The 25,457-nt window shown below is 39.3% G+C and overlaps 1 protein-coding gene across 1 annotated transcript; it reads left to right on the top strand.

Annotated features, from left to right (window-relative positions):
• Positions 1-6,109: 6,109 nt before the first annotated feature.
• On the top strand, positions 6,110-21,244 carry LOC142742947 (solute carrier family 12 member 3-like). The gene is made up of 26 exons (XM_075853215.1): positions 6,110-6,523; positions 6,671-6,829; positions 6,922-6,997; positions 7,814-7,909; positions 9,512-9,651; positions 9,761-9,871; positions 9,986-10,097; positions 10,306-10,436; positions 10,547-10,631; positions 10,725-10,879; positions 11,018-11,125; positions 11,579-11,702; positions 12,178-12,279; positions 12,414-12,569; positions 12,680-12,779; positions 12,863-12,974; positions 13,165-13,287; positions 14,346-14,452; positions 15,070-15,152; positions 17,446-17,505; positions 17,601-17,705; positions 17,848-17,959; positions 18,082-18,168; positions 18,409-18,526; positions 19,510-19,577; positions 20,623-21,244. Exons 1-26 carry the CDS (start codon positions 6,113-6,115, stop codon positions 20,762-20,764), a joined length of 3,183 nt encoding a protein of 1,060 aa, XP_075709330.1. The 5' UTR covers positions 6,110-6,112; the 3' UTR covers positions 20,765-21,244.
• Positions 21,245-25,457: the final 4,213 nt, after the last annotated feature.

Below are 25,457 nucleotides of genomic sequence, written 5' to 3'. Positions count from 1 at the left end.
CAACTCCCAGGGTTGCAGCTATAGGGGGTGCAGAGGTAAGTTACACACTAGCCCTGGTGCCTAACGGGGCCCCACAAGCCCCTCGGCTACACAACAGGACATCAGTACAATAAATAGAACTTGGTAGGTGGGGGTCCTGTTACAGATTGTGCATTGTGGTACTGGAGCTTCAAGTTATGACTCTCGCAAATTCCAAATGTAAAGCTATTATTGGAAATACTCCTGTAGAATCCATCTTATAAAAAGGATCATGACTATGGGCATCGGCAGCAGACTACAGAAGTCATCATTGCGCAAAGTCTGTGGTAAGCAACACCTGTGTCCTACCAAGAGCTTCTGCAGTGTTAGGTTTTTTCTTAGAAATAACATTGATGGCCTCACCTCAATATGTGATCAATGGGGGTCCCCATTACTAAAGCGCCATGGCTCCTTTACTGCAGTGCATAGTACATCACAGTCCATGTCTTTGAGGCTGGGTTTGCTACGGCAACTGAACTATTTCAGACATCACTGCTAATCGTGGTACACTCGCCAAAAAACGCAGTTTAGAAACAAATGCAGATTGTTAAATACACATGCTGTGAATATCATTCACACATATGCATGTAAATGTTTCTGAAGTTCCTGGAAATAAAGTAAATATCATGGAGGCAGATATATTTCTGAATATCCTGTCAGTAATTCCATTGAAATACATTACAATCAGCTTCTTCCCAGCCAAGATGGTTGTTTGCAAACAATAGAATTCACTACACAGGAAATGTAGGTGAGCTATCATGTACTATATGTTTAAGGGGGGTTTTCACAGGACGATTATTGGGCAGACGAGCGTTGCCGATAATAGCCCTGTTTAAACAGGGGAACGATCAGCAGATGACCGATCATCTACTGGTCGTATCATTTTTAAAAAGTAAAATATTATCGTTGTCAGCAGCACATCTTGGTATGTAAACAGAGAGACGCGCTGCCGACATGATAATAATGTATGGGGACGAGCGACCGGAGTAACGACCGCTCGTCCCCATCCATAGCTCCGTGTGACAGGAGCAAACAAGTGCCGATCAACGATGTCTCGAGTGTCGGCCGGTGTAAAAGGCCCTCTAGTGTCCTTTAAATCTTTAACTATACAATTATTTTTATTCCTTTTGATATACAGTTGTATCACATTGTAGTTTTTCACCTAGTCATTAGAAGGCCATGAAAACAAGCTATCAACATTTAAGGCCTATTACACCGGCCGTTTTTGGCCAGTGCAGCAAGCGCCGATCAACGAGACAGTCGTTGATCAGCGCTTGTTTGCTCCTGTTACGAGGAGCTATGTATGGGGACGAGCGCTCGTTACTCCGATCGCTCTTCCCTATACATTATTATCATGTCGGCAGCGCGTCTCCCTGTTTACACAGGGAGATGTGCTGCTGACAATGATAATATTTTACTTTTTTAAAAGGATACGACCAGCAGATGAATGAGCGTTTGCTCGTTCATCTGCTGATCGCTGCTGTGTTTACAGAGGGCATTTATTGGCAATGAGCATTCTATCAATGCTCGCTGCCCGATAATCGCACACTGTAAAACCCCCTTAACTGTAGCAGTAATGCAATTTATAATTAAAAAAATATTAAATGTATGTAGTATGTCGTATTATTATTTTTAGTATGTAATATTAATATTAATATTAAATGTATGTATGTATGTAGTATTAATATTTGTAGTATGTAGTATTAATATTAATATTAAATGTATGTATGTATTTAGTATTATATATTTATATTATTATTTGTATTATTTTATATGTATATTAATTTGCTACATGAAATAGATGAATAGATTCAACTATATATTTTTGTTTTCGTTATTGGTACAATTCATCCCTATTTTTAATATGTAGAATTTTGTGATTTTACTTTTATATACTAGATCATTTTTTCAACAAATAAAAAGGACCTTGTCAGAGCTGATAATATTAGATAACCCAGAAAACAGAGTAAATTGTTCACAAAAAGTACCACTAAATAGAATGTGATACAGTAAGAAAAAAATAACTGCACAACCAGAGAACTAATTTTAAGGAGTATTGCAGCAAAGAACATTTATCCTATCCACTGGGACCCCCAACAATTGCTAGTATGAATGCGGCTGCTCCGTTCAAATTCTATGAGAGAGACGGAAACAGCCAGTCAATTGCCCATTTAAACTCCTCCTTGCTACTGTCGTGGGGCTGCGGTGAATTAGGGCTCGTTCACACTTTTTTTTTATGCATTTATAAAACAAACCAAAAAAGACCATAAAAAACTACAACAGGCATTTGGAGTATTAGGTTTATTTATTTTTTTGAAATTGACGTCAAGGGGAAAAAAAAAGCACAAAATATTACACACATGGAAACACATGGTACATTTTGGGGGGGAAAAATGCCACAATCGTCTAGGACGCTACAAAAATAATCCTAAAAATGCAATTGGGGAGACTTAATAATACTGGCACACTGAGCACTATATTATCTTTCTCCTATGCCGGTTAATAAATTGGCTGTCAATTATAACTGAAAGACAATAATGTTTTGGTATACTTTGTATACCAAAACATTATATAAGCAATCAGAAGATTGCATTATGAACTCCCTTGGTGGGACTGAAAATTTAATGAATCGAAGTAAAATAAAGTTTATTTAAAAAATAAAAAAAAGTGTTTATATAAAAAAACAAAAAACATTTCTTTCCGTAAAAAGTCGTTTTATTTTGTAAAAGTGTAAAAAAAACAAAACACATATATATAATTGCAACAATCGTAACGACCTATAGAATAAATATAACATGTTATTTATGCTGCATAGTGAACGTTGTAAATTTAACTCAAGAAACAATGGCAGAATTGCTTTTTGTTATCATTCCCCCTCAAAAAAATAAATAAAAGTTAATTATCTATATGTGCCCCAAAATAATTCTATTAAAAAATATGACTCATCCCGCGGAAAAAAAAGCCCCTCGTACAGCTACAGTGACGGAAAAATAAAACGTTATGGCTCTTGGAATGCAAGGATGAAAATACTAGACAAATTGCTTGGCCCTTAAAGAGAAACTGTACTTTCCAAAAACTTTAGATTTGTCAAAGATACACATCACAAGTTTTGATTGGTGGGGTCCGAGTGCTTAAAACTCCCACCGTCGCTGCAACAAAGTTAAAGAAGCACTCAGCTGAGTGCCCTGCGTCTTTGGCTGTGATCGACGCTCCTTGTCAGGCTTAAGACAGGCTCAAATAGAAAGTCCATGAGCCCTTCTTTAGCCTGACCAAGAGCGTCGATCACAGCCAAAGATGCAGGGCACTCAGCTGACCGTTTCTTTAACTTTGTTTCAGCGACGGTGGCGTGCAGGGCGTTCAGATGAGCACTTCTGCACCTTTGTTTCAGCTACGGTAGGAGTCTCAGCACTCGGACCCTCACTGATCAAAACTTCTGATATGTCTCTATACCATTTAAATGTTTTCTTGAAAGTACAGTTACTCTTTAAGGCCAAAACGGGCCGGGTCCTTAGAGGGTTACCCTGGACATTGACTGAACTGAGGCCGCTTTTGATAATGTGGGTCCGTATTTTTCAATGTTTTTACGCCAGGAAAGTAAAGTAAATGCATTGATAAATCTGTGTTAAGAACTTCCTATTTTCCGATTGATTACCAGCTATTAAAAATACAGCGAAAACCTGCCATAAATGCTGTGTGTGAATCCAGCTTAATAAGTCTATGCAACTATTATAATATTGTTGTATCTTTGTATATGTGTTCATTTTAAACTGACCACGGATGCAACCATTTCTGTTAATAGCCATGAAATACAATATGACATTTTTTGACTAGTGCACAATACACAAGCTAAGTGTCCCATAAACATCAGAATTACGTAAATCAATTTGCCAATCCTTTACTATCTAGTGAAAATTCATGACCAGAATGTGCCGTACAGTGAATAAATAATTGAAAAGACTTTGATCAATGATTATCTCAGCAATAAATACACGAGTTATCATTATGAGGGGTCATTATTGATCATTTCATACAACATTACTACAACTGTGGCTATATATATATTGTTTTGTCTAGATTTGCTAAACATGTATATTCTAGTTTCCAGTTTGTGCATCATCTTCATGTGCATGAGAGTAATTGTTCTAAGAATTGTTGGCCAGTTAATTAGTTATTGTTCAATTCAGACAGTACAGAAACTCATTCACATCTCACTTAAATGTGGACACCAGAAACCACGCCGTTTAGTAGCTGTGGTACAAGCTATGTACTATGTAGATTGGGTCCATCAAGGGCACCATGCTCTGGACAATGACAAAAAGTAAAATCTTCTTCACTTTATTTACAGAGGTGGGAAATGTAGGACGTGGGAGGATGCTGTGATTCTGATGGTGGCATCATGTCTAACTTCATTAAGTGTAGGTCAAGGGGCAGGGTTATGCAAGGTGTATTGTCTTCTCCACTGGATATAAGGCTTCACACAACACGTTGGACAGTTTCTTATCCATAGAGCAAGGAGCCTGAAGAGGTACATCACCCTGATTATTTTCTCACCAGGACCTGGAGAACGAAGATCTCCAGGTTTGAGCTTATTCTTCAGTTTTGGAGATTGGATATTCATATAGTTATAGTAGAAAATTTTAATCTCAAGTAGAAGAAGAACATCCAAAGATCTTCAGGTAAAACCCTTTATTAGTAAGCATGAATGTTTTGGTTGTGTGCTGTTCACTGGTTATTTCACTTTGAGTAATATTCCAATTTCTTACCATCCATTCAGCAAATATTTAAAAAAAACAACCTGTTGTTTGGTTTTGAAACCTTCTGGTTTCGATATTATACACTATTGTGTGATCCACTAAATGGCTCCATGTGGATATGTTGATCTCAACAAGTCAAAAACAGGATTCAATTTACTTTTTCCCCAAAATTATGTGGGTTTTTTTGTGTAATTGTTTTTACTTTGTTCCCATCCATAACTTTTTGTGTTACTTCAGTACTCTCTTAAGGTCCATTGACAGCTCCAATTTTTGTAGTATGTTTTTTGAATCAATATTAAATTATTGTGCTGTTTGTACCATTACTAAACCGATTGTTTAAGTAATTTACTGTTTTCAGAATGCGTTGGATCCGGATAACAACATTCATAATTATTGCTGGCATGCATTTAAATAAGGTTACTTCTATTGTTTCCCATCGCCATTTTAAGCTGCTACCTTACAGGTGTATGAATATGTTATTAGGCATCAATTTAAATATTTATGTCAATGTTAAAATGTTTCAGGGTGATATGTATCACTCAGATTTTTATGAAATAGAATGGTTTACATCAGCAATATCGACGCTATATAAAGTCAATAACCAATGTACATTGTACTTTATAAAATTGAATGTTTATTAAATTTAAGAAAAAAAATGAAACACAAAGCAGCCGATTTATTAAGACTGGTATTTCATCCGCCAGTCTTAATCTAAAGAGCACTGTAGTAAAATGCGCTTAATTTATTAAGAGATGTACGCCTCTTAATAAATTAGGCGCATCTCTAGCTTTCTGTGTACCAGAAAGGGAAATCGATGCCAGTTATGAGCTGGAGTAGATTTTAGATATATTTTACTCCAGTTTCTGCCGTAAATTATAATGAATCTGTAATGGGTTATACAGTAATCTCAATGATGTACTTATGCTTCTTTTTCAATGTTAATGTGTTATGAGATGATTAATAACTACATTTTGTTTTACAGAGAATATATACAGCTCCAGCAGATCTTCTGTTTGAGGCTTATGGACTGCCCCAAAGGCACTCCATTGTCCATTGGCAGATTTACTATAGAGAGAACATCCATGTCTGGGCACCGTGGTAGCTGGGCTCCTACCAATACCCCTGAATCCAGTGAGCAGGTTTCTTATAAGGTTTCTTGCTCTGAAAATAGGCAACCAAGTCCCAAACAACCCCATAACAAATGTACTCATGCTGCTGAGACTAAAATAAAAAATATCAGGCACGGCCATGTACATGTACATGATGACTGCATTTGCCAAACTCCAGGTTATTCCCCAGAAAGCAATACAAAAATGGCTTTCACAAACACATCTGATAGTATGGAGTCTCTAGAATGCTCATCCGGCAGCGATGACCTCTCCTCTGGATATACCTCAACTACTGATGGGCAAGCTTTAGAGGTACCAGAAGAAAATGTACAGGAAGCTCTGAACCACCTTAACCAGTCGATCGATGGCTTTAATACAGGACTTCAGATGATTCCATGCTCCACGGAAACTCAGGAACCTGAAGAGATTGGAAATTGCAGAGAGACAAACAATTCATTGTCAGCTGGTATCTGCCTAAATCCTGCAAACCTGCCAGTGTGTAATAAATTGATTGCCCACAAACAAATGGCCTACAATACTCTGGATGCCACACCAAGGCATGAACATTATGTCAACTCTGTAGCCCCTGGAAGACTGAAAAGGAGTCGTCCCTCTCTTGATATTCTTCGCAATGCCATAGTGGTAAGTCAGCACATTGTCATATGCTGTGGTTCACTGTCTTGTCTGCTTTTTATAACATTCATATTGTAAAGTGTTCTTTTTTCAGTCCCATTCTACTTCACTTCCTATCACCACATTCATGGGTAATTTCCTTTGTGATTTTCTCAGGACGAACTGCAAATGGTTTCAGTCAACTTGGATCAAGATGTAGAAAGTTGTGACAAAGAAAAGCTTGAATTACCGGAGGTAGATGATGAAGAGGTTACAATAAAGAAAAAGAAGACCAATTTAGAACCTGTTCGGTTTGGATGGATAAAGGGTGTAATGGTAGGGATAACTCTTTAGAACAACAGACAAGCATCTTCTATTTTTCAAAATCAAAACATGTGCAATACTTTTTGTTTATTTTCCCTCTACAGATCCGGTGCATGTTAAATATCTGGGGAGTCATCTTGTATTTGAGGTTACCATGGATCACAGCACAAGCTGGAATAGGTATGGAGATAAATATAAATATATATATATATATATATATATATATATATATATATATATATATATATATATATATATATATATATTTGGAGATTAAGAGTTCAATGGATAAAAAAAGACAATTTATATCTAATCAATAAAGTTCCTAAAGACTGCTATCCATGCATCATGGGAACTTACATACAAAGGTCAGACTTTATTATGACACTATTTGCAATAGCTCATTAAAGGTTACTCCAGAAGCTCACTTGCTACTTTAATTTGTTGTGCATACAGATCAATATTGTAAAATATCCTAATTAAATATTATGAGAAAATAAATGGAATAAGGAAAGAGAGAAGGAAGGCTTGGAGGGGATAAGGGTGAGGTAAAAGAATGAGATAATAGTTTATTCTTCTATGGAGGGAAAAGCCTCTATAACAATCTTCTCCCAAAAAAATCCTCCATGCTCAGATCAGACTGACATAAAGTCAATATCGGCAAAAAGCATGACTAAGACAAAGATCAAACTACCCATGTATTATAGATGCGATGTAGCATTTGGTAACAGGGAAGGACTGCAGAATTTTTGGTGTTAATGTGATCTCTCAAGATCCCATTTTTTCTGCGCCTTTGGTATCCCTACTCTGAAATTCTTAAAATTGCCCCTTTTAGTAATATAGTATTAGAGCGCTCTGCCTGTCAGTGTATATACAAGCTAGTCAACTGCTATATACTCACTGGATTAATACACTTAATATATGAAATATACAAAGAAAAGCTCTCGACGCAGTCTAATTTCCCTTATTTATTTATTTATTTATTTATTGATTTAGGTCTCACATGGCTGATCATTCTGATGTCTGTGGTAGTGACATCTATCACTGGTTTGTCCATTTCTGCTATCTCTACTAATGGCAAGGTTAAATCAGGTACGTTTTGTCATACCTTAGGCCCTGTTCACATTAGCATTGGGCTTCCGTTCATGGATTCTGTTCAACCTTTCCGTTGGAGGAACCGATGAACAGTAAGCCGAATGGAAACTATAGCTTCCGTTTGCATTACCATTGATTTCAATGGTAATGCTTCAGTTGCAGTTGGTTTTCGTTTGTTTCGGGTGTTTTTGCAAAAACAATAGCGTAGTCGACTACACTATTGTTTCCGCAAAATAAACGGAAACTGAATGAGAATGAGTTGCAATAACAGCTACAGCCCAAGAGCAAGTGTGGTTTTGTTTCTGGAAAAAAGTAGACCCTTTTGTTAAATTCCCTGAAAAATATTCTTATTAATTGAAATATGAATTTAGGGGAGACCGGCAGCTTATGCGAGCTGTGACGTTGAGCCTTTATAGTGACAGTGTGAAATGCTTAGCTGGTTGACTGTTCATTACTTTACTGCCTCATATGTGGTCCACAGCTGTACTCTGTTGCTTCCATGGGGTGAAGACTAGACTTGAGCACTGCCTGATTCCTTAAAGAGGCTCTGTCACCAGATTTTGCAACCCCTATCTGCTATTGCAGCAGATAGGCGCTGCAATGTAGATTACAGTAACGTTTTTATTTTAAAAAAACGAGCATTTTTGGCCAAGTTATGACCGTTTTTGTAGTTATGCAAATGAGGCTTGCAAAAGTCCAAGTGGGTGTGTTTAAAAGTAAAAGTCCAAGTGGGCGTGTATTATGTGCGTACATCGGGGCGTTTTTAATACTTTCACTAGCTGGGCGCTCTGAAGAGAAGTAACATCCTCTTCTCTTCAGAACGCCCAGCTTCTGACAGTGCAGATCTGTGACGTCACTCACAGGTCCTGCATCGTGACGGCCACATCGGCACCAGAGGCTACAGTTGATTCTGCAGCAGCATCAGCGTTTGCAGGTAAGATCGACTTACCTGCAAACGCTGATGCTGCTGCAGAATCAACTGTAGCCTCTGGTGCCGATGTGGCCGTCACGATGCAGGACCTGTGAGTGACGTCACAGATCTGCACTGTCAGAAGCTGGGCGTTCTGAAGAGAAGAGGATGTTACTTCTCTTCAGAGCGCCCAGCTAGTAAAAGTATTAAAAACGCCCCGATGTACGCACATAATACACGCCCACTTGGACTTTTACTTTTAAACACACCCACTTGGACTTTTGCAAGCCTCATTTGCATAACTACAAAAATGGTCATAACTTGGCCAAAAATGCTAGTTTTTTTAAAATAAAAACGTTACTGTAATCTACATTGCAGCGCCTATCTGCTGCAATAGCAGATAGGGGTTGCAAAATCTGGTGACAGAGCCTCTTTAAGGTTCAGTACACTCCTGTAAACTTTATGACAAGGCATAAAGAACACAGTCCCATAATAGTTATAATGTATCTATGATGGTTCAGACATTGAAAGCTAATATGGGATTTTAACATGTTGCAGAATTTTTTAAATATTGATAACTTGCTTTCCAATCATATTCTTCATTCCTCGAATGTGTTACAAGAAAAGTGCTATTTATCCATCTCCTCTTCCATACTATTATTTTTAAAGTTTATTTCCTTGGCTTACAGGGGGAACATATTTCCTCATCTCTCGAAGTTTGGGCCCAGAATTGGGCGGCTCTATTGGACTCATATTTGCTTTTGCTAATGCAGTTGCAGTTGCTATGCACACTGTAGGTTTTTCGGAGACTGTTCGAGACCTCCTTATAGTAAGTTTAGTTGTGCTTTGAAGGTGTACAAATTCTAAACATAAGAATATACTGTATTTATTGATGAAGCGTGTGTTTCTAACTGTCTATAGATCTTTTGTTTTGTTAGGAATATAATGCTGTAATTGTTGACCCTGTCAATGACATCAGGATCATAGGTGTCATTACAGTGACAGTTCTTCTCTTCATCTCTTTAGCTGGAATGGAATGGGAAGCAAAGGTCTGTATCTTAGAATACATTTTGAAACATTAAGTTTAGCGTCATTAGATGTGTCCAGCCTTAATATTAATTTAGTACACATGAACTGATATTTTTCTCCACAACTTTCCCTAGGCACAAATTGTTTTCTTCTTCGTCATCATGATATCATTTGTAAGCTACATTGTGGGGACTATCTTACCACCCAGTGAAGAGAGACAGTCTAAAGGATTCTTCAGTTACCAAGGTGAGAACCCATAGAAAACAGTCTGTGAGACTGTCATATTGAAAGGCATATAAATGTGGTAAGAGGATGAGAAAAAGCTCAGGCAACCTCCTAGATCTGCTTGCCAAAGGCTTTGTCTATGTGACAATTCTCCATCAGAGCCCAACCAGATACGTCATCAGTGATTATGTCCATATGTAATGTAACCAGTCCTTTGGTGTACTCACAGGGTCTATCTTCTTGGAAAACATTGTTCCCAACTGGCGTGGGGAAACTGGAACGTTCTTTGGAATGTTTTCTATATTTTTTCCATCTGCTACTGGCATTCTTGCTGGTGCAAACATCTCAGGAGACCTTAAGGTATAGAGTTCTGATTTTGTGTGTTTATGAATGTATATTTATTTAGATAAAGTTATACCAGCATATGCTCAAGACTCAATGTACCTATTGTTACATATTTTATATTTCAGGACCCAGCAGTGGCCATACCCAAAGGAACATTGATGGCCATATTTTGGACTACAGTGTCATACCTTGCTATTTCAGCTACTATAGGTCAGTGTTTTTGCTTTTTAAAGCAAAAATATTCTCTATCCAAAGTCAACATTTGTCCATTCTAAACCATTTCTTCCTCATATACCTATACAGGTTCCTGTGTCCTCCGTGATGCCTCTGGCATTGTAAATGACACAATATCTCTAAATGACACAGACTGTGAGGGACTCAGCTGTCAGTTTGGCTGGGATTTTAATGAATGTCAACAAAATGAGACTTGTTACTACGGCCTAGCAAACCATTATCAGGTAAGAAAATGTGATGAGATCCCGATTGTTTTATCATTTAATTCTATGTTTGCCTTGTTCAATTATTTAGTCATAGATGTTAAAAGAAAATGCAGAAAAAAAATGTATTACTTTGTCATAAATTGCTGTATTTCCTAGACAATGAGCCTGGTATCTGCATTCAGCCCCCTCATCACAGCCGGAATCTTTGCAGCCACTCTGTCCTCTGCTCTGGCCTGCCTGGTGTCTGCTCCCAAAGTCTTCCAGGTATGAGGATTCTTGAAACATACATTGATTGGTGAAATGTTCTATCTTCATTATGCGCCTCCTAGCAGGGGCAGCAGACGGCCCCTTTACAAGAACAGTATATCGGCCCTCTACTCCCTAATATCTAATCATAGAACTCCCCCATAATGTCACTCAGTGAAAGTCCTTACATGCAATCTTATTGACGGTAGGTAGCTGCTAGCTGCATTTGGGTGGAAGTTGGACTCCTCACCTACTGGGCAGCTGCACAGGTTACTCCCGGCCTACTAGAACATGAACCCTGAGATGAACCACTACATATATTCTTATTTCAAAGCAAATATCTATGGCTGCGGGGAGTAGACATAGTACGATATGGTACCAATACAGTATATTCTAAGTACAGTTTGATTATTTTTAATACCACTCTTATGCACATTTCTTTGCCTCTAACCCAAGAATATATATTTGCAGTGCCTGTGTAAGGATAGGCTATACCCCTTTATTGGATTCTTTGGTAAGGGATTTGGGAAGAACAATGAGCCTATCCGAGGATACATTCTGGCTTTTATTATTGCCATTGCATTTATTCTTATTGGTAAGTGTATTCTACAAACTGTCCTGGGATGTACAACGATCTGTTACAATAATACAATGTACTGATGATAACCGGTACAATATCTAATAATGGGCCCCAATTTTCCCTTCTCTGTGGGAATATGGAATATTAACTTTAAACATGAGTTCATATATTATACATGACAACAAAAAACGATTTTGTACAATATTAATACAAATATGTGGCAGTAAATATATTATATGATATAAGTGAATGCAATAAAGCCAAGACACAACATAAATACATACACTGAGGAGTCATTGACAGAATTTTAATATCATGCAGCAAATTTCAGCAAGCTTAAAGATTCAGTTTGGCAGATTTTTGGCTGGAAATGTTTTCTATGCAGTGAATTATTTTGACTGATTTTATGAGATTTAATTTTCCAGTTATTAGATGGCATTTTCTTCCTGGAAATAATAGCTTTTATCATTTAACTCTTGTCTCTCCACAGCTGAGCTAAACACAATCGCCCCCATTATTTCCAATTTCTTCTTGTGTTCCTATGCCCTCATCAACTTTAGTTGCTTCCATGCGTCCATCACCAATTCTCCAGGTAAAGTCAAAGCTTTTCTTCCATCTTTTCTACTTAAATTATTTATTAATAATTCTTCCATTTCTCTCAATGACATATGTGATTGTCGTAGTTGTTCCATATGTTATTCATGGTTTATTTCTAACTTCTTACAGGATGGCGGCCGTCATTCCGTTACTACAACAAGTGGACCTCCCTTTTTGGTGCTGTAGTGTCAGTGGTCATTATGTTTCTCCTGACATGGTGGGCGGCTATCATTGCAGTAGTGATCATTGTCGTACTCCTAGGCTATGTCACCTACAAAAAACCAGGTGAGAATGATAATCTTTATTCCATGACTAGAAGGAAACGGAAATATGGCAAAATGTTTTCCAATAAATATCTAGCACGGTAGTATTAAGTTTTCTTCTTCTACCATTAGATGTGAACTGGGGATCTTCTGTGCAGGCTGGAGCTTACAACATGGCACTAACCTATAGTGTGAGCCTGACAGAAGTACAAGAACATGTCAAGAACTTCAGGTACTAAATATAATGCTGAATCATCTGATATAGTATGAACTCTGTACAATGCATTAACTTCTACTTTTTTATTTTACTCCCAGGCCACAGTGTCTTGTACTGACTGGACCCCCCAACTTCCGCCCGGCCCTGGTTGACTTTGTCAGCTCTGTGACTAAGAATACGAGTTTAATGATCTGTGGTAATGTTGTAACTGTGAGTATTATCTAATGTAGCATTGAGGTACATGTAATATATCCCATATATATAAGAGTTTGGAAACTGTATTTGTGGAGCTGAGGTTGTTTTGGGACATTAAATGTTGTGTTTGGTGCCGTGAATTTAAAGGGTTAAAACATTTTATAAAAAGAAAGAGCTGCATTTTTAATATTTGTTTTACTGACAGGACTCAGACAAGGTACCAGACTCAGAGGGACACCTTCGTTGGTTGAACACGAGGAAGGTGCGATCATTCTACAGTGTGATTCAGGAAAGTACACTACAAGCTGGAGCCAAAAGTCTCATGCAGGTACAGAGAGTTCATCACCTTCATTAATAATAATAATAAACTTTATTTATATAGCACTAACATATTCCACAAAGGTTTACAACCCTGTCTACAGGACAGTTAATTCATCGTCTTCTATCACTTTGACTTGCATAGGACTAATAATAAGTGCAATTTTGTTGAATGCCTATATTTCTCAAAAAACGTATGACTTTAAAGGGAATCCGTCAGCCGTTTTTAGGCCTCAAAACTACTGACAGAGTGATATAGGGGAGGGCATTTTAAACATAATTTTTTTACATGACCTATAAACTGACGTTTGATTCCCCCGACACAGCGAACGCAAGTGCTATTCTCTACTCTCTAGTGGCCAATCAGAAGACTGCTAGAGCTGTCATTTAGAGCAGAGGGGCGGGGTTTGCAGCGTGCAGTGCAGGAGCACTTGCGCCTCAAGTCTTGTCTTAGTGGCCCTTGCGATCCGCATGCCAAGGGAATGAAACATCACTTTGTTGGTCATGCAAATTACAAAAGGTATGTTTAAAATGCCCTCCCCTAAATCGCTCTGTCAGCAATTTTGAGGCCTTAAAACTGCTGACAGATTCCCTTTAATAGTGGAACTACTTTTTCTAAAAAGTTTTTTCCTAACTTCCCCCTATGTTAGTTTTCCTAATATTGCTAGGATATGCCATCACTTTCTGATCACTCCGTGATCAATGACCCCTACTGACGACTGTGCAATGCCACTGCCGACCAGGTGCTGTGCAAACAACTGGAAGTTAACCTCATTCAATTAAATGGGACTTTGCTGCGTTACCTGCACAGCGCTTAGTTGAGAATGGTGCTGTGGAGCAAGAAATTTCAGACGGAGCCTCGGCACACCACAAAGCCCTGTGTTCCTCTTCATTCTTGCAGTTGGTGGGGGTCCTAATATTCAGACCCCCACAGTCATTAAGTACGATCATTAAGCATTTCCTAGTGTGGGAAAATTTTAATTACTCTTCTGATAAACACTTGCTGACAACGGATAAACAGATATGTTTTCTCTATACAGAAAATCAAAATTTGTTCTGTCCATACAGGTCTCTGGGCTTGGTCGTTTAAAACCCAACACTGTGGTGCTGGGTTACAAGAGTAACTGGCAAAAGATTCCAGGACAATGCTTAGAAGAATATGTGGGAATCATTAAGTAAGTGGAGTCTTATTTGTAAAGCCTTTTTCCTTATTCTGAAGGTTGTGTATTTGAGTCTGCGGTCACTGCAATCCTTCTCTGACTTACATTAGTGATTTTGTACAGCCAAACGATCGCCAACTCCTAGTTTGTAGTTAATCGGGATCGATTGGCAAAACAGACAACGATAACAGATGTGTAATGATTTCTAGCTGAAAAGACGGAAACTGATATCTGCGTAAAATCTTTACTGGACGGGAAAATCTTGCGTGCGGGAAATTTTATACAAATTAACCAACGATGAGAGTTTGTCCACGCTCACTTCTTTCAAAAGACCATTCATTGCCGGAATTTGTTGGTTCATGCTCTTTACATATCATCAGCCGTACAACACAAAGATTTCTGTACAGTCTCAACGACACTTGACGACAAACGACAGGAAAAAATTTTGAAACATCAGATGGAGTTCCAGAGAGATTGTGGGGTTGGTCGTTGTCAAACATGATTGTTTTCGGTGGACGAAAAGCGCATAATCGATAAACAATAGTTATCTTGATTCTATAATTTGGGATTCACTTTTCTGTACTGTACTATAATTGTGTAACTGTGCAAATAACTATTACTCTTTCTCACAGTGACTCATTTGACTGTCAATATGGTGTGTGCGTTTTACATATAAAGAACGGCCTTGACGTGTCACAGCAGGTGCAGGGACAATGTAAGTAGGAAAGAGGATACATTACAAGGTACCAAGAAAATGTGTAAAACTTGGCCGGGTAAGTGGGCCGCATATAGAAAAAATTGGAAGTTGACGGGCCGCATTACTTTCAAATTTGATACAATACAAAATTATTGTTAATCAATTAGTTATTTGAACTACTATAACACTATATTACTATAATAATACCGCTAGGTTTAACATTTTAGATATTTCTCCACGTGCTTATTTAAACAATCCAGCTTTCCAGTTTAGGTGTCGCTAAATGCAGTCCGGCGGCTCAGTTAGCAGCGTTTGGCAGACTCACATGTCAAGATTGGGCAGCCCCTTTTTAGATAGTGGCACAGTGCCCTCTGTAGATGCTGCCAGAGTCCTCTGTAGATGCTGCCACAGAGTCCTCTGTAGATGCTGCCACAGAGTCCTCTGTAGATGCTGCCACAGAGTCCTCTGTAGATGCTGCCACAGAGTCCTCTGTAGATAATGCAACACACTCCTAGATAAGACCATAGTGCCCTCTGTAGATGCTGCCACAGAGTCCTCTGTAGATGCTGCCACAGTGCCCTATGTAGATGCTGCCACAGAGTCCTCTGTAGATGCTGCCACAGAGTCCTCTATAGATGCTGCCACAGAGTCCTCTGTAGATGCTGCCACAGTGCCCTCTGTAGATAATGCAACACACCCCTAGATAAGGCCATAGTGCCCTCTGTAGATGCTGCCACAGTGCCCTCTGTAGATAATGCAACACACCCCTAGATAATGCCACAGTGCCCTAGGTAGATAATGCAACACACCCCTAGATAATGCCACAGTGTCCTCTGTACATACTGCTACACACCGACTTGTAGAGAATGCCACAGTGCCATCTGTAGATGCTGCCACAGTGCCCTCTGTAGATGCTGCCAGTGCCCTCTGTTGATGCTGCCACAGTGCCCTCCATTGATGCTGCCACAGTGCCCTCCGCAGATGCTGCCACAGTGCCCTCCGCAGATGCTACCACAGTGATGTCAGGGGCTTGCCCAGAGCTGGAGTCCCGGAGCAGAGCCGCTTCTAGCACTCTGCCTGGGATTCCAGCTCTGCTTCTGACATCACTGTCCATATATGGACAGAGATGTCAGGGGCAACCCCAGAGCTGGAGTCCCGGGCGGAGCGCTAGTAGGCTCTTCCTGGGACTCCAGCTGTGCTCCTGACATCACTGGGACTCCGCTCTGGGGAAGACCCTGACACACTGTCCATATATGGGCAGCGATGTCAGGGAATTCCACAGAGTCCCAGAGTAGAGCCTATACTAGCGCTCTGCCCGGGACTCCGCTCTGGGGAAGACCCCAACACACTGTCCATATATGGGCAGCGATGTCATGGAATTCCACAGAGTCCCGGAGCAGAGCCTATACTAGCGCTCTACACGGGACTCCGCCTCTGGGGAAGCCCCAGACATAGTGTGTCCAAACATGGACAGCGATGTCAGGGAATTCCACAGAGTCCCGGAGCAGAGCCGATACTAGCGCACTGCACAGGACTCCGCCTCTGGGGAAGCCCCAGACATCGTATGTCCAAACATGGACAGCGATGTCAGGGAATTCCAGAGTCTCGGATCAGAGCCGATACTAGCGGCTGTGTCCCGCGGGCCGCAGATGACAGCCCCAGGGGCCGCTTGCGGCCCGCGGGCCGCATGCTTGAGACCCCTGGTCTAGAGTATATAGTGTACGGTATAGTAGTAGTAGCTGTTATATAGTGTTTGCAGCATACACCACAGTTCCAGCTTGAACACGTCTCAATGAGCCCGCGTTCCAGTTACACAGCTGCATTCAGCTATATTGTGTCCACATGGAGTATATCCAGAAAGGAATTACTCAACCATACTTAATAAACAATGTTTCTTCACATATTACAAAGCAGACAGATTCCAGACCAATTATTGCATGTATTGGCTTTCTGATGATGTTGATCCACTATTGTGCACGGGAATTTCTTTATATGAAGTTTTTATGTTCCTCTGATGATCCTCAATTCAGCATATGGTGTTTTAGATGCTTTGATATTTTAGAAATAGGACATCTGATTCTGTGGCAGCTTTACCAAACCAGATCATTTAGATATTGCAGAATCATTAAAATGGTTTCTATATCTTTCCGACTATAAAAGAACGGGAAAGCTCATTTCATAGGCTTCGGAATCAAGTGATTGCCATGTAATTTCTTTTGCTGGTAAATTCCATATGTGAATATCAATATAATGTATTAACTATTAATAGCGCAATCCATAAATGTTCCTGAATGGCCTTCTTGTCCTACAGATAACTTAGCATTCCAGGATTCTGATGATGAGGTCATATCCGACACAGAAGCAGAAAAAGGTAAAGACTCTCTGTTTCATACAATGGGGGAAAGTTGAAATTATTCTTTTTTTGTGATAAAAATTTTAATCATAATTTATGTTCCCTATTTCCAGAGCCTCCTACCATAGCACCAGAGATTATGAATCAAACGAACACTGAGTTTCAGAGCAGTCAGGGCAGGAAAAGCATCCACATTTATTGGTTATACGATGATGGAGGTGAGCACAATTGTATAATATTTATTTGATATATATATATATATATATATATATATAGACATCTATATAATCCATCACATGAAAAAATATTTTATATTAACCAAAAGCTCTTGCTTGTTTTCTCCTTTTAACTATTCTCAAGGCCTCACCCTTCTCATTCCTTACCTGCTGACTCGGAGAAAACGTTGGAGCCAATGCAGAGTCCACGTCTACATCAGAGGAACACAGGAAAATGCAGAAGAAGAGAGGAAAGAGTAAGCTATTACTGCCATGCTATATGCGGGGGCAAGAGAAAAAGGCTAGTCAAGTGAAGGATGACTATAGAACAATAAGAGCACCCTCAGTTCAATTTTCCTTATCCAATTTCTCCCTGCAGAATGCAGTTATTGCTGGAAAAGTTCAGGCTGGGATTCCAAGATGTTGTAGTGCTCACAGACATTGATCAGAAGCCACATCCCAAAAAGTAAGAACATGGGGTTCCAATATTGCTTATTTAAAGGGATCATTTTACATTAAACTATCTGATTTCTAATGATTAGTATATTGTAAAATAAAAAAATGGTATATAATGCTGGTTCCGTATATACGTTTATGACAAGGTTTATATGAAAATCTAATTTGACGTGGTGATATGGAAATACAAAAATCCTTAATTAGGACCATCTTAAGAGGCTTTGATTGACCTTTTCCTCTGTGCATACAGCATGCAGTTGTTTGAGGACCTCATTGCTCCGTATAACGTTGATGACCAGAGAGGTAATGATCTAGAGGTCCCTCTTTGGGGTATCAGTGAAAAGGACCTTCTAAACCACACAGCTAAGGTAAATATCACAAAGTAGGTTTGACTTTCTACCAAATATCCATGGTTCCCATCAGTTTGTATGCGTATGTAGAGTTAAAACTACAATTTTTAAGGGAACGTTCATTAAGAGTTTTCGTAGGAACAGTGCTTCTCTAGAAATCATCTACATAGTATATATTTATATATATAATATGTTTCTTGCTATTTTAATAATTTTCGATACTGTCCTTCAGCTTGATTAATTGGTATATGATAAAGTGTGTTTACGGTTTCCTCTATATGCCTTTGCGTAGTCATCTTTTGGTAAGTGAGCATTATAATAAAAGCTCACATTGGTCTAGAGCTTGGTTCTGATATTACATCTATGATGCAAATTTATGTTACTATGCTATATAATAAATTCACTGTATAGATTTAAAAAAAAATCTGGGTGAAAAATTATACACTGATTTATGCCTAGTGCAGGGCCTGAGGGGTCTGTACATGATACAGGGGTTCAAAGAACACAAAAGAGAGAACCAATGTGCCATGTACTGCCCCATCATGCCCTGCACCAGGCATTACCGATTATATAAATTTTTCCTTTATATTTTAATATCGAGTAGTAGGGTCGTATAAAATAGCTCTATCATTTATAAATAGCCCTTTTATTTATTGCACACTGATTTATTTTCTGCGCAGTGTCACAAAACGTGTTGTTTCTAATTGGATGTTAATGTTGTGACTACATGTGTTTACATTGGCACCAATCTATAACTGTAGTTATAGCCAGTGTGTTATCGCCTTGTTACATACAGTTGCCTATTATCGCAGTGTCGTTGATAGAAGGCCTTTCTGTTTCTTGTAAATTAAAGTATTGTATGAATTCTAAAAAAGAAAATCTGCAATTAAACCAGAAACAGCACCACTCTTGTCTATGGGTTGTATCTGGTACTGCAGCTCATTTCCTAGTGAACGGTAGTAAAAAAAAGGTTTATTAATACGACTTCTTTATTTTTTCAGTCGGAACGATATGTCAGAATAAATGAGATTCTTCAGCAAAACTCCCAGGATGCTGCTCTTATCGCTATGTAAGTGATGAACCATCAGAATTTTCTTTGATGTACAATTATCTATTATTCCAATCTGTTTTATTTTTGAAAGTGATACAAAAATTGTTGGTGCCACATCAATTTTAAAACCAGAAAAATGGTGCAAAAATGTCTTGCCTATACACAGTAATATTGCAGTGTATAAAGAATATGTCACACATAGGACCCTTCACAAAAGCTATTTGCTTTAATTTGTTTCCGGAGCTTTGATACTAAAGAAAAAATACTTTAGACTGCGCTATTGATTGCCTCAAAATGACGGAACCCTGTCACAACGGTGACAGATGGAACACATTAGCTATGTTTCCGTCACCATTGAGTTCAATGGTGAGGGAAACGGAAGCTGAGGTTTCCGTTTGCCTTTCCACTGAGGGGTTACCCGACGGAAACCTCAGACTGAACCCCTCAGCAGAACACAGACAGTGATGTGAACACAGCCAAGGGTATGTTCACACGCAGCGTTTTACGCCTCGAATTACGCATGATAAAACGCCCCTAATACGCATACAAACATCTGCCCATTGCTTTCAATGGGTTTTACGGTGTTCTGTTCCCACGAGCCTTAATTTCACACGTCGCTGTCAAAATACGGCGCGTAAAAAGACTCCCGCGAAAAAGAAGTGCATGTCACTTCTTGGGACGTTTTTGGAGCCGTTTTTCATTGATTCCATTGAAAAACAGCTCCAATAACGTCCGTAAAATACGCCGTGAAAAATGCTAGTTGCTACAAAAACTTCTGAAAATCCGGAGCTGTTTACACCTGAAAACAGCTCCGTATTTTCAGACGTTTTTGGTCATTGCGTGTGAACATACCCTTACTCTTTAATAATATAGTGCCCTTCCGTGAATCTCCCTATATCTAATCCTGTATATATATTCTATTCACCTATCATTGCTTAACTTTATGTACACAAATCTGACAGATAATACCAAATACATACAAAATATCACATTTAAAATTTTTATGATGTATCAATTATTAGTCAAGTGTTAATACTATATTCCTCTCTTATTCATATTACAGAAGTCTCCCAATTGCTATCAAATCAGCCTGTCCCAGTTCCCTCTACATGGCATGGCTTGAAAGCTTATCTCGAGACATTATCCCACCGATTGCCTTCATCCGCGGTAATCAGCAGGACACTCTCACAATATACTGCCAGTGAGCCTGGAATAAAGCGGATGCCTGACTTGTAATAAGAATTGTGTTTACATATCTTAAAGAGTAGGTCAGTCTTTCTGAGATTTGCAGAATGGTGTTTTAAATCCTGTCCTACAGACTACAAACTGTCCCTTTTTACATTAGAGTAAATGCTGACCGTAGTCTGTTACCAAGGAGACGGCATGAAAAAAGCTCTCTTCCTGAAGGAAGAAAACTCTCCCTAGACGGTGATTTCTTACTTCTGAAGAACAGCTCGTTTACATACTTTTTCCCAGGAAGCATTGCTCTAAATTCTCCCTACTAGCTGGATCTCCGCAAGGAGATTTAGTACCTTTTGTAAAGAGACAGTGCGAAGCAACTGACAGAATTTTAAACAGCACTTGGCAAACCTCAGCGAGCCAGAACTTGCTTTTTTTTTTTAAATCATCCTTTACGTAAATGATTGACATTTCTTAACTACAGTAGATGTAAGTTTATAAAATTATTCTATACTACTTAGAAAGAAATGAAAGATGTAGCCGTGGTTCAAAGTTTCATAACTGTAGAAGAATCTTGTATCACTTTAACCAAGAAATATATATTAGTGAATATGTGTGTAATAACACCTGAGTACTGTATAATACATATCCTTTATAATTGACAAGAAAAAATAGGTTTCCAAAATTTTCCTCGTCTGTGAAAAAAGGTATCAATTTACCTTACCTTTGGGGCCTATATGACATAAAGCTATCCTGTACCACAAATTACTATTATTATAGATACTTTGAGAAATACAGAACAGTAGAGTAGAAGTACGGTGTCCTGTCTTTTATGTAAACCTGTAAAATATCCTGTAAATAAAAGTTGCCTTGTAATTAATACGTAGAATACTATTATTTTCCATTACAACAATCTTTAGATCAGTTGCATACACAAATGTTGATTGTGCGGTCCCCAGAATTATGCTGTTGTATGGCCAGTATTCTCTACCTAAGAGTAAATTAACGTCTTTCCGGACCTTGACATAATAGTACATATTGGGCCTTCGGTAGTTTAGACACATTGACGTAGTATTACATCACGGTGATCACGGATACTTCCACTGTGCCCACATTAGTGCTGGTGGAAGCATGGCTGTAAAACTTCTGGTAACACTGGTGGGATTGGGGAATACTATGATCCTGGCAGTTAACTTCTTCAGTAACCCTACAAGTAACCCTTTACTTGTACACGAGGTGTCATGCAAAAGTATTCAACCCCCTTGTTTGTTTGTTTGTCTGTTTTTTGCATTACAACCTGGAATTAAAATGGATTTGAAATTGGATTTTATGTAATGGACCTGACCAAATAGTCCAAATTATTGCAAGGGGATAATAAAAAAATACCTTGTTTAAAAAAATATAAAAAAATTACTAAAAACTGAAAAAACTAAATAAGGTCTGGTCAAACCAATAAAACTTTAGAAGTCTCATAATGTGTGCAATCAAAGTGTCACATGATCTGTCACATGATGTCAATATAAATACACCAGTTCTGGAAGGTCCCTGAGTCTTCAACACCACTAAGCAACAAGACGACCAAGGAGCTCTCCAAACGTCATCAAAACTCACAGACTGGTAAATCTTTAGGGTATGTTCACACGCAAAGTCAAAAAATGCTGAAAATGACAGCTGTTTTCAGAGAAAACAGCCTCTGATTTTCAGTCGTTTTTGAAGCTGAACACGTGTTTTGAGGCGTTTTTTTGAGCGTTTTTTCCATTGACATAGAAGTGACATGCTCCTTTTTAAGGGGGTTTTTTTTTACGAGCCGCTTTTTAACTTTAAAACTACGGAACCCTTGCACGATGGATACAAACGGAAACCATTGGCACGGGATCCGTCACCATTTGTGTCTGTCAGGGCCCTAGTGCAGATGTGAATGAAGCCTTAGTGATTCAGCCTGCGCTGATAGTCTACATATCCCATTATGCTTCTCTTACCTGACTGTAGCATATTGCCCGCCCACTCCTTGTCTCTGATAGGCTGTGAATGCGGCTGAGACTAAGGAGGGGGCTGGCTTAAGAAAGTAGAAGTCACAGTGCCAGCCCCTCTAGGTCACCTGATTGATGATGCGCTGACAACAACAAGAGAAGGGATTGCAGAAGTCACGTGGGGCTGTGTTGGTGCATCATCATGTAGAAGGAAACTACACAGCTTCTTGCATCACATGATTGGGCTTTCGGGCAGTGTTTCTGCACAGAATTGAAAATTAAAGTATACCCCTTTAAGGATAGTGACTAGGGCTGGGCGATTAATCAAATTCATTTGATTAATTCGCCCTTAAGGACTTTCATGATTTTGTTTTTTAACTTCTTTAGTGGTGCCATCGCACCGAGCTGCAGGAGGAAGCTCTGCCCCGCCACTTCCTGGTCTGCCTCGTTCTGTCTCTGCTTCCCCACGAACTGCTGTACTGTACTGAACAAAATTACACGGCACGGTACAGCAGTTCCGCGGGGAAGCAGGGACTCCTAGTACATAGCCACAGCGCCCTGTAAATACCTCCCCACTGTAGATAGCACCCCCTTGTTGATCGCACCCCCCCCCCCTTGTACATCGCAGCACCCCCCCCCCCTTATAGATCGCGTATGTAGCTCTCACTAGGAACTGAATCCCCGGCCAAAGCGTCGGCAACCTCTGGCCAGGGATTCAGCTCCTAGTGGCAGCTACAGTGGCGTGATCTACAAGGGAGGGGGCGGTGCTGCGGTTTACAAGGGGTAAATCTCCCAGCCCTAATAGTGACCTTTTCTCCTTATAAGCTTTGCTTTTGTTTTCTGGGAAGAAAATTTGTAATTCACCACACAATTCAAGTTTGCTTTCATAATTTGAAAAAAAAAAAATTCTCTCAGGATTGTGGCTTTCCAACATGTATTTTGGCAAACTCCAGTTGGGCTTTTTCGGCTATATTCCCACTTGGCAGTTTAGTTGCAGAAATGTCTGCGGCTGTCCAACTCATCTGTACGGTTCTTGCAGAAATCCATGAAAATGCTGCAGTATTCCCAAATCTATCCCGTAATCACATATATAAGATAGATTTTCAGTTGCAGAAATCTCTGCAAAAATCTGCCGCATGTTTATTTACTCTTTGAAGTGTGGCCATTTTTGGCCATATAACCCACTTTTCATTTACACGGGAACAGGTATAAACTTTAATTGCTGTGAAAAAATGGTGGATTTCGCCCATTTCAAAGGGTCAAACCCAAATTAAAATCTGAATGTGTATTGTGTAAATATTCTATGTGGATTTGCTGGTGATTTCTTGAGCGCAAATCTCTCTCGGCTGAATATAGCCTAATGGTGGCCATACACGTTAGATAGCTATCAGCAGAACGCTCATCAGCTATTCCTCTTGACTGCCCCATACACATGCATGCTCGGCTAAAAAATAAGCCACTACCAGACTCCTCTAGCTGTGGCTGATCTCCTCTGGGAACAAAGGATCTGGTATGTTGAAATCCAACATGCCCGATCAGTCTCTCCCTCAACATGCTAGTTGACCTTTGTTACAACAATTACTGCAGAGAGCCTAAGGGTATGTTCACACGCTTAACAAAAAACAGCTGTAAAATACAGAGCTGTTTTCATGGGAAAACAGCCTCTGATTTTCAACCATTTGTTATGCATCAAGCGTTTTTTGATGCGGTTTTTACAGCCATTTTCGGAGCTTTTTTTCTATTGACCCAATAAAAAATGCCACCAAAAACGGCACAACAAGTGACATGCACTTCTTTTTTACGGGGCGTTTTTTTAGGTGCCGTTTTTAAAAACGTGGGAACGGAACGCCATTTTTCCCATTGAAATCAATGGGCAGATGTTAGGAGGCGTTCAGCCCCCGTATTTTCACCCGCTTTTTTGGGGCGTTTACGGCCTGAAAAACAGCTGAAAATAATCCCGTGTGAATATACCCTAATACTAAACTAACCAGTTAAATTGTCTAATCTAACTTTTTTCTTTGATTTTTAAATTTTTATATATTTTTTCGGTTTTATATATTTTATAAAGAAAAAAATATTCCCCAGGGACCAAGACATTTGGTCCTGAAGACTAAGAAGTGGTCAGTGATAGGAGATCACTGACCAAAAACGTGGAAGGACCACAAAGAGGAAGGGAACAGGAGAGGGTAGTGGATAAAGTGGGAAGTAGAAAAAAGTGAGTTTTAAAAAACTAAATTAAAAAAAATTAACTTTTTTGCTCTCTCTTTGTGCACACAACCACTCTGGACGCCTCTCTAACTCCAACAGAGACGTTTAGGGTGGGTGCAGGATGTGATGCCAGGGAGAGGAAGTTTAGACACTGATCACCGCTATTGGACAGTTCGTCAGTGACTAACCAATAGCGGCGATCGTGAATGCGGGACCATCTCGATTGGTCCCGGCACATTGAGCTGTGATAGCCTGCTGTCGGAAACAGCAGCTGTCACAGCTCGTGAACGCGAGCGGCGCTCTGTTTAATGCATGACATACTATTATGTCATGGAGCGCGAACGATGCACTTACCATGACATAATAGTATGTCCTGGAGCGTTAAAGGGTTAAAGAGGCTCTGTCACCACATTATAATTGCCCTATCTACTACATAATATGATCGGCGCTGTAATGTAGATAACAACACTTTTTTATTTTGAAAAATGATAATTTTTTAGCAAGTTATGAGCAATTTTAGATTTATGCTAATTACTTTCTT

This window comes from Rhinoderma darwinii, chromosome 1 (genome assembly GCF_050947455.1).
Source record: "Rhinoderma darwinii isolate aRhiDar2 chromosome 1, aRhiDar2.hap1, whole genome shotgun sequence".
Lineage (NCBI taxonomy): Eukaryota > Metazoa > Chordata > Amphibia > Anura > Rhinodermatidae > Rhinoderma > Rhinoderma darwinii.
The sequence above is the reverse complement of the archived record's forward strand: the minus strand, read 5'-3'. Positions and strand labels throughout refer to the sequence as shown.

Coding starts and splice junctions, on each gene's coding strand:
- LOC142742947 (XM_075853215.1), top strand. CDS start 6,113: ATGGAGTCTCTAGAATGCTCATCCGGCAGCGATGACCTCTCCTCTGGA. Junction 10,098..10,305: donor AGGATTCTTCAGTTACCAAG/GTGAGAACCCAT, acceptor GTGTACTCACAG/GGTCTATCTTCTTGGAAAAC. Junction 19,578..20,622: donor GATGCTGCTCTTATCGCTAT/GTAAGTGATGAA, acceptor TTCATATTACAG/AAGTCTCCCAATTGCTATCA.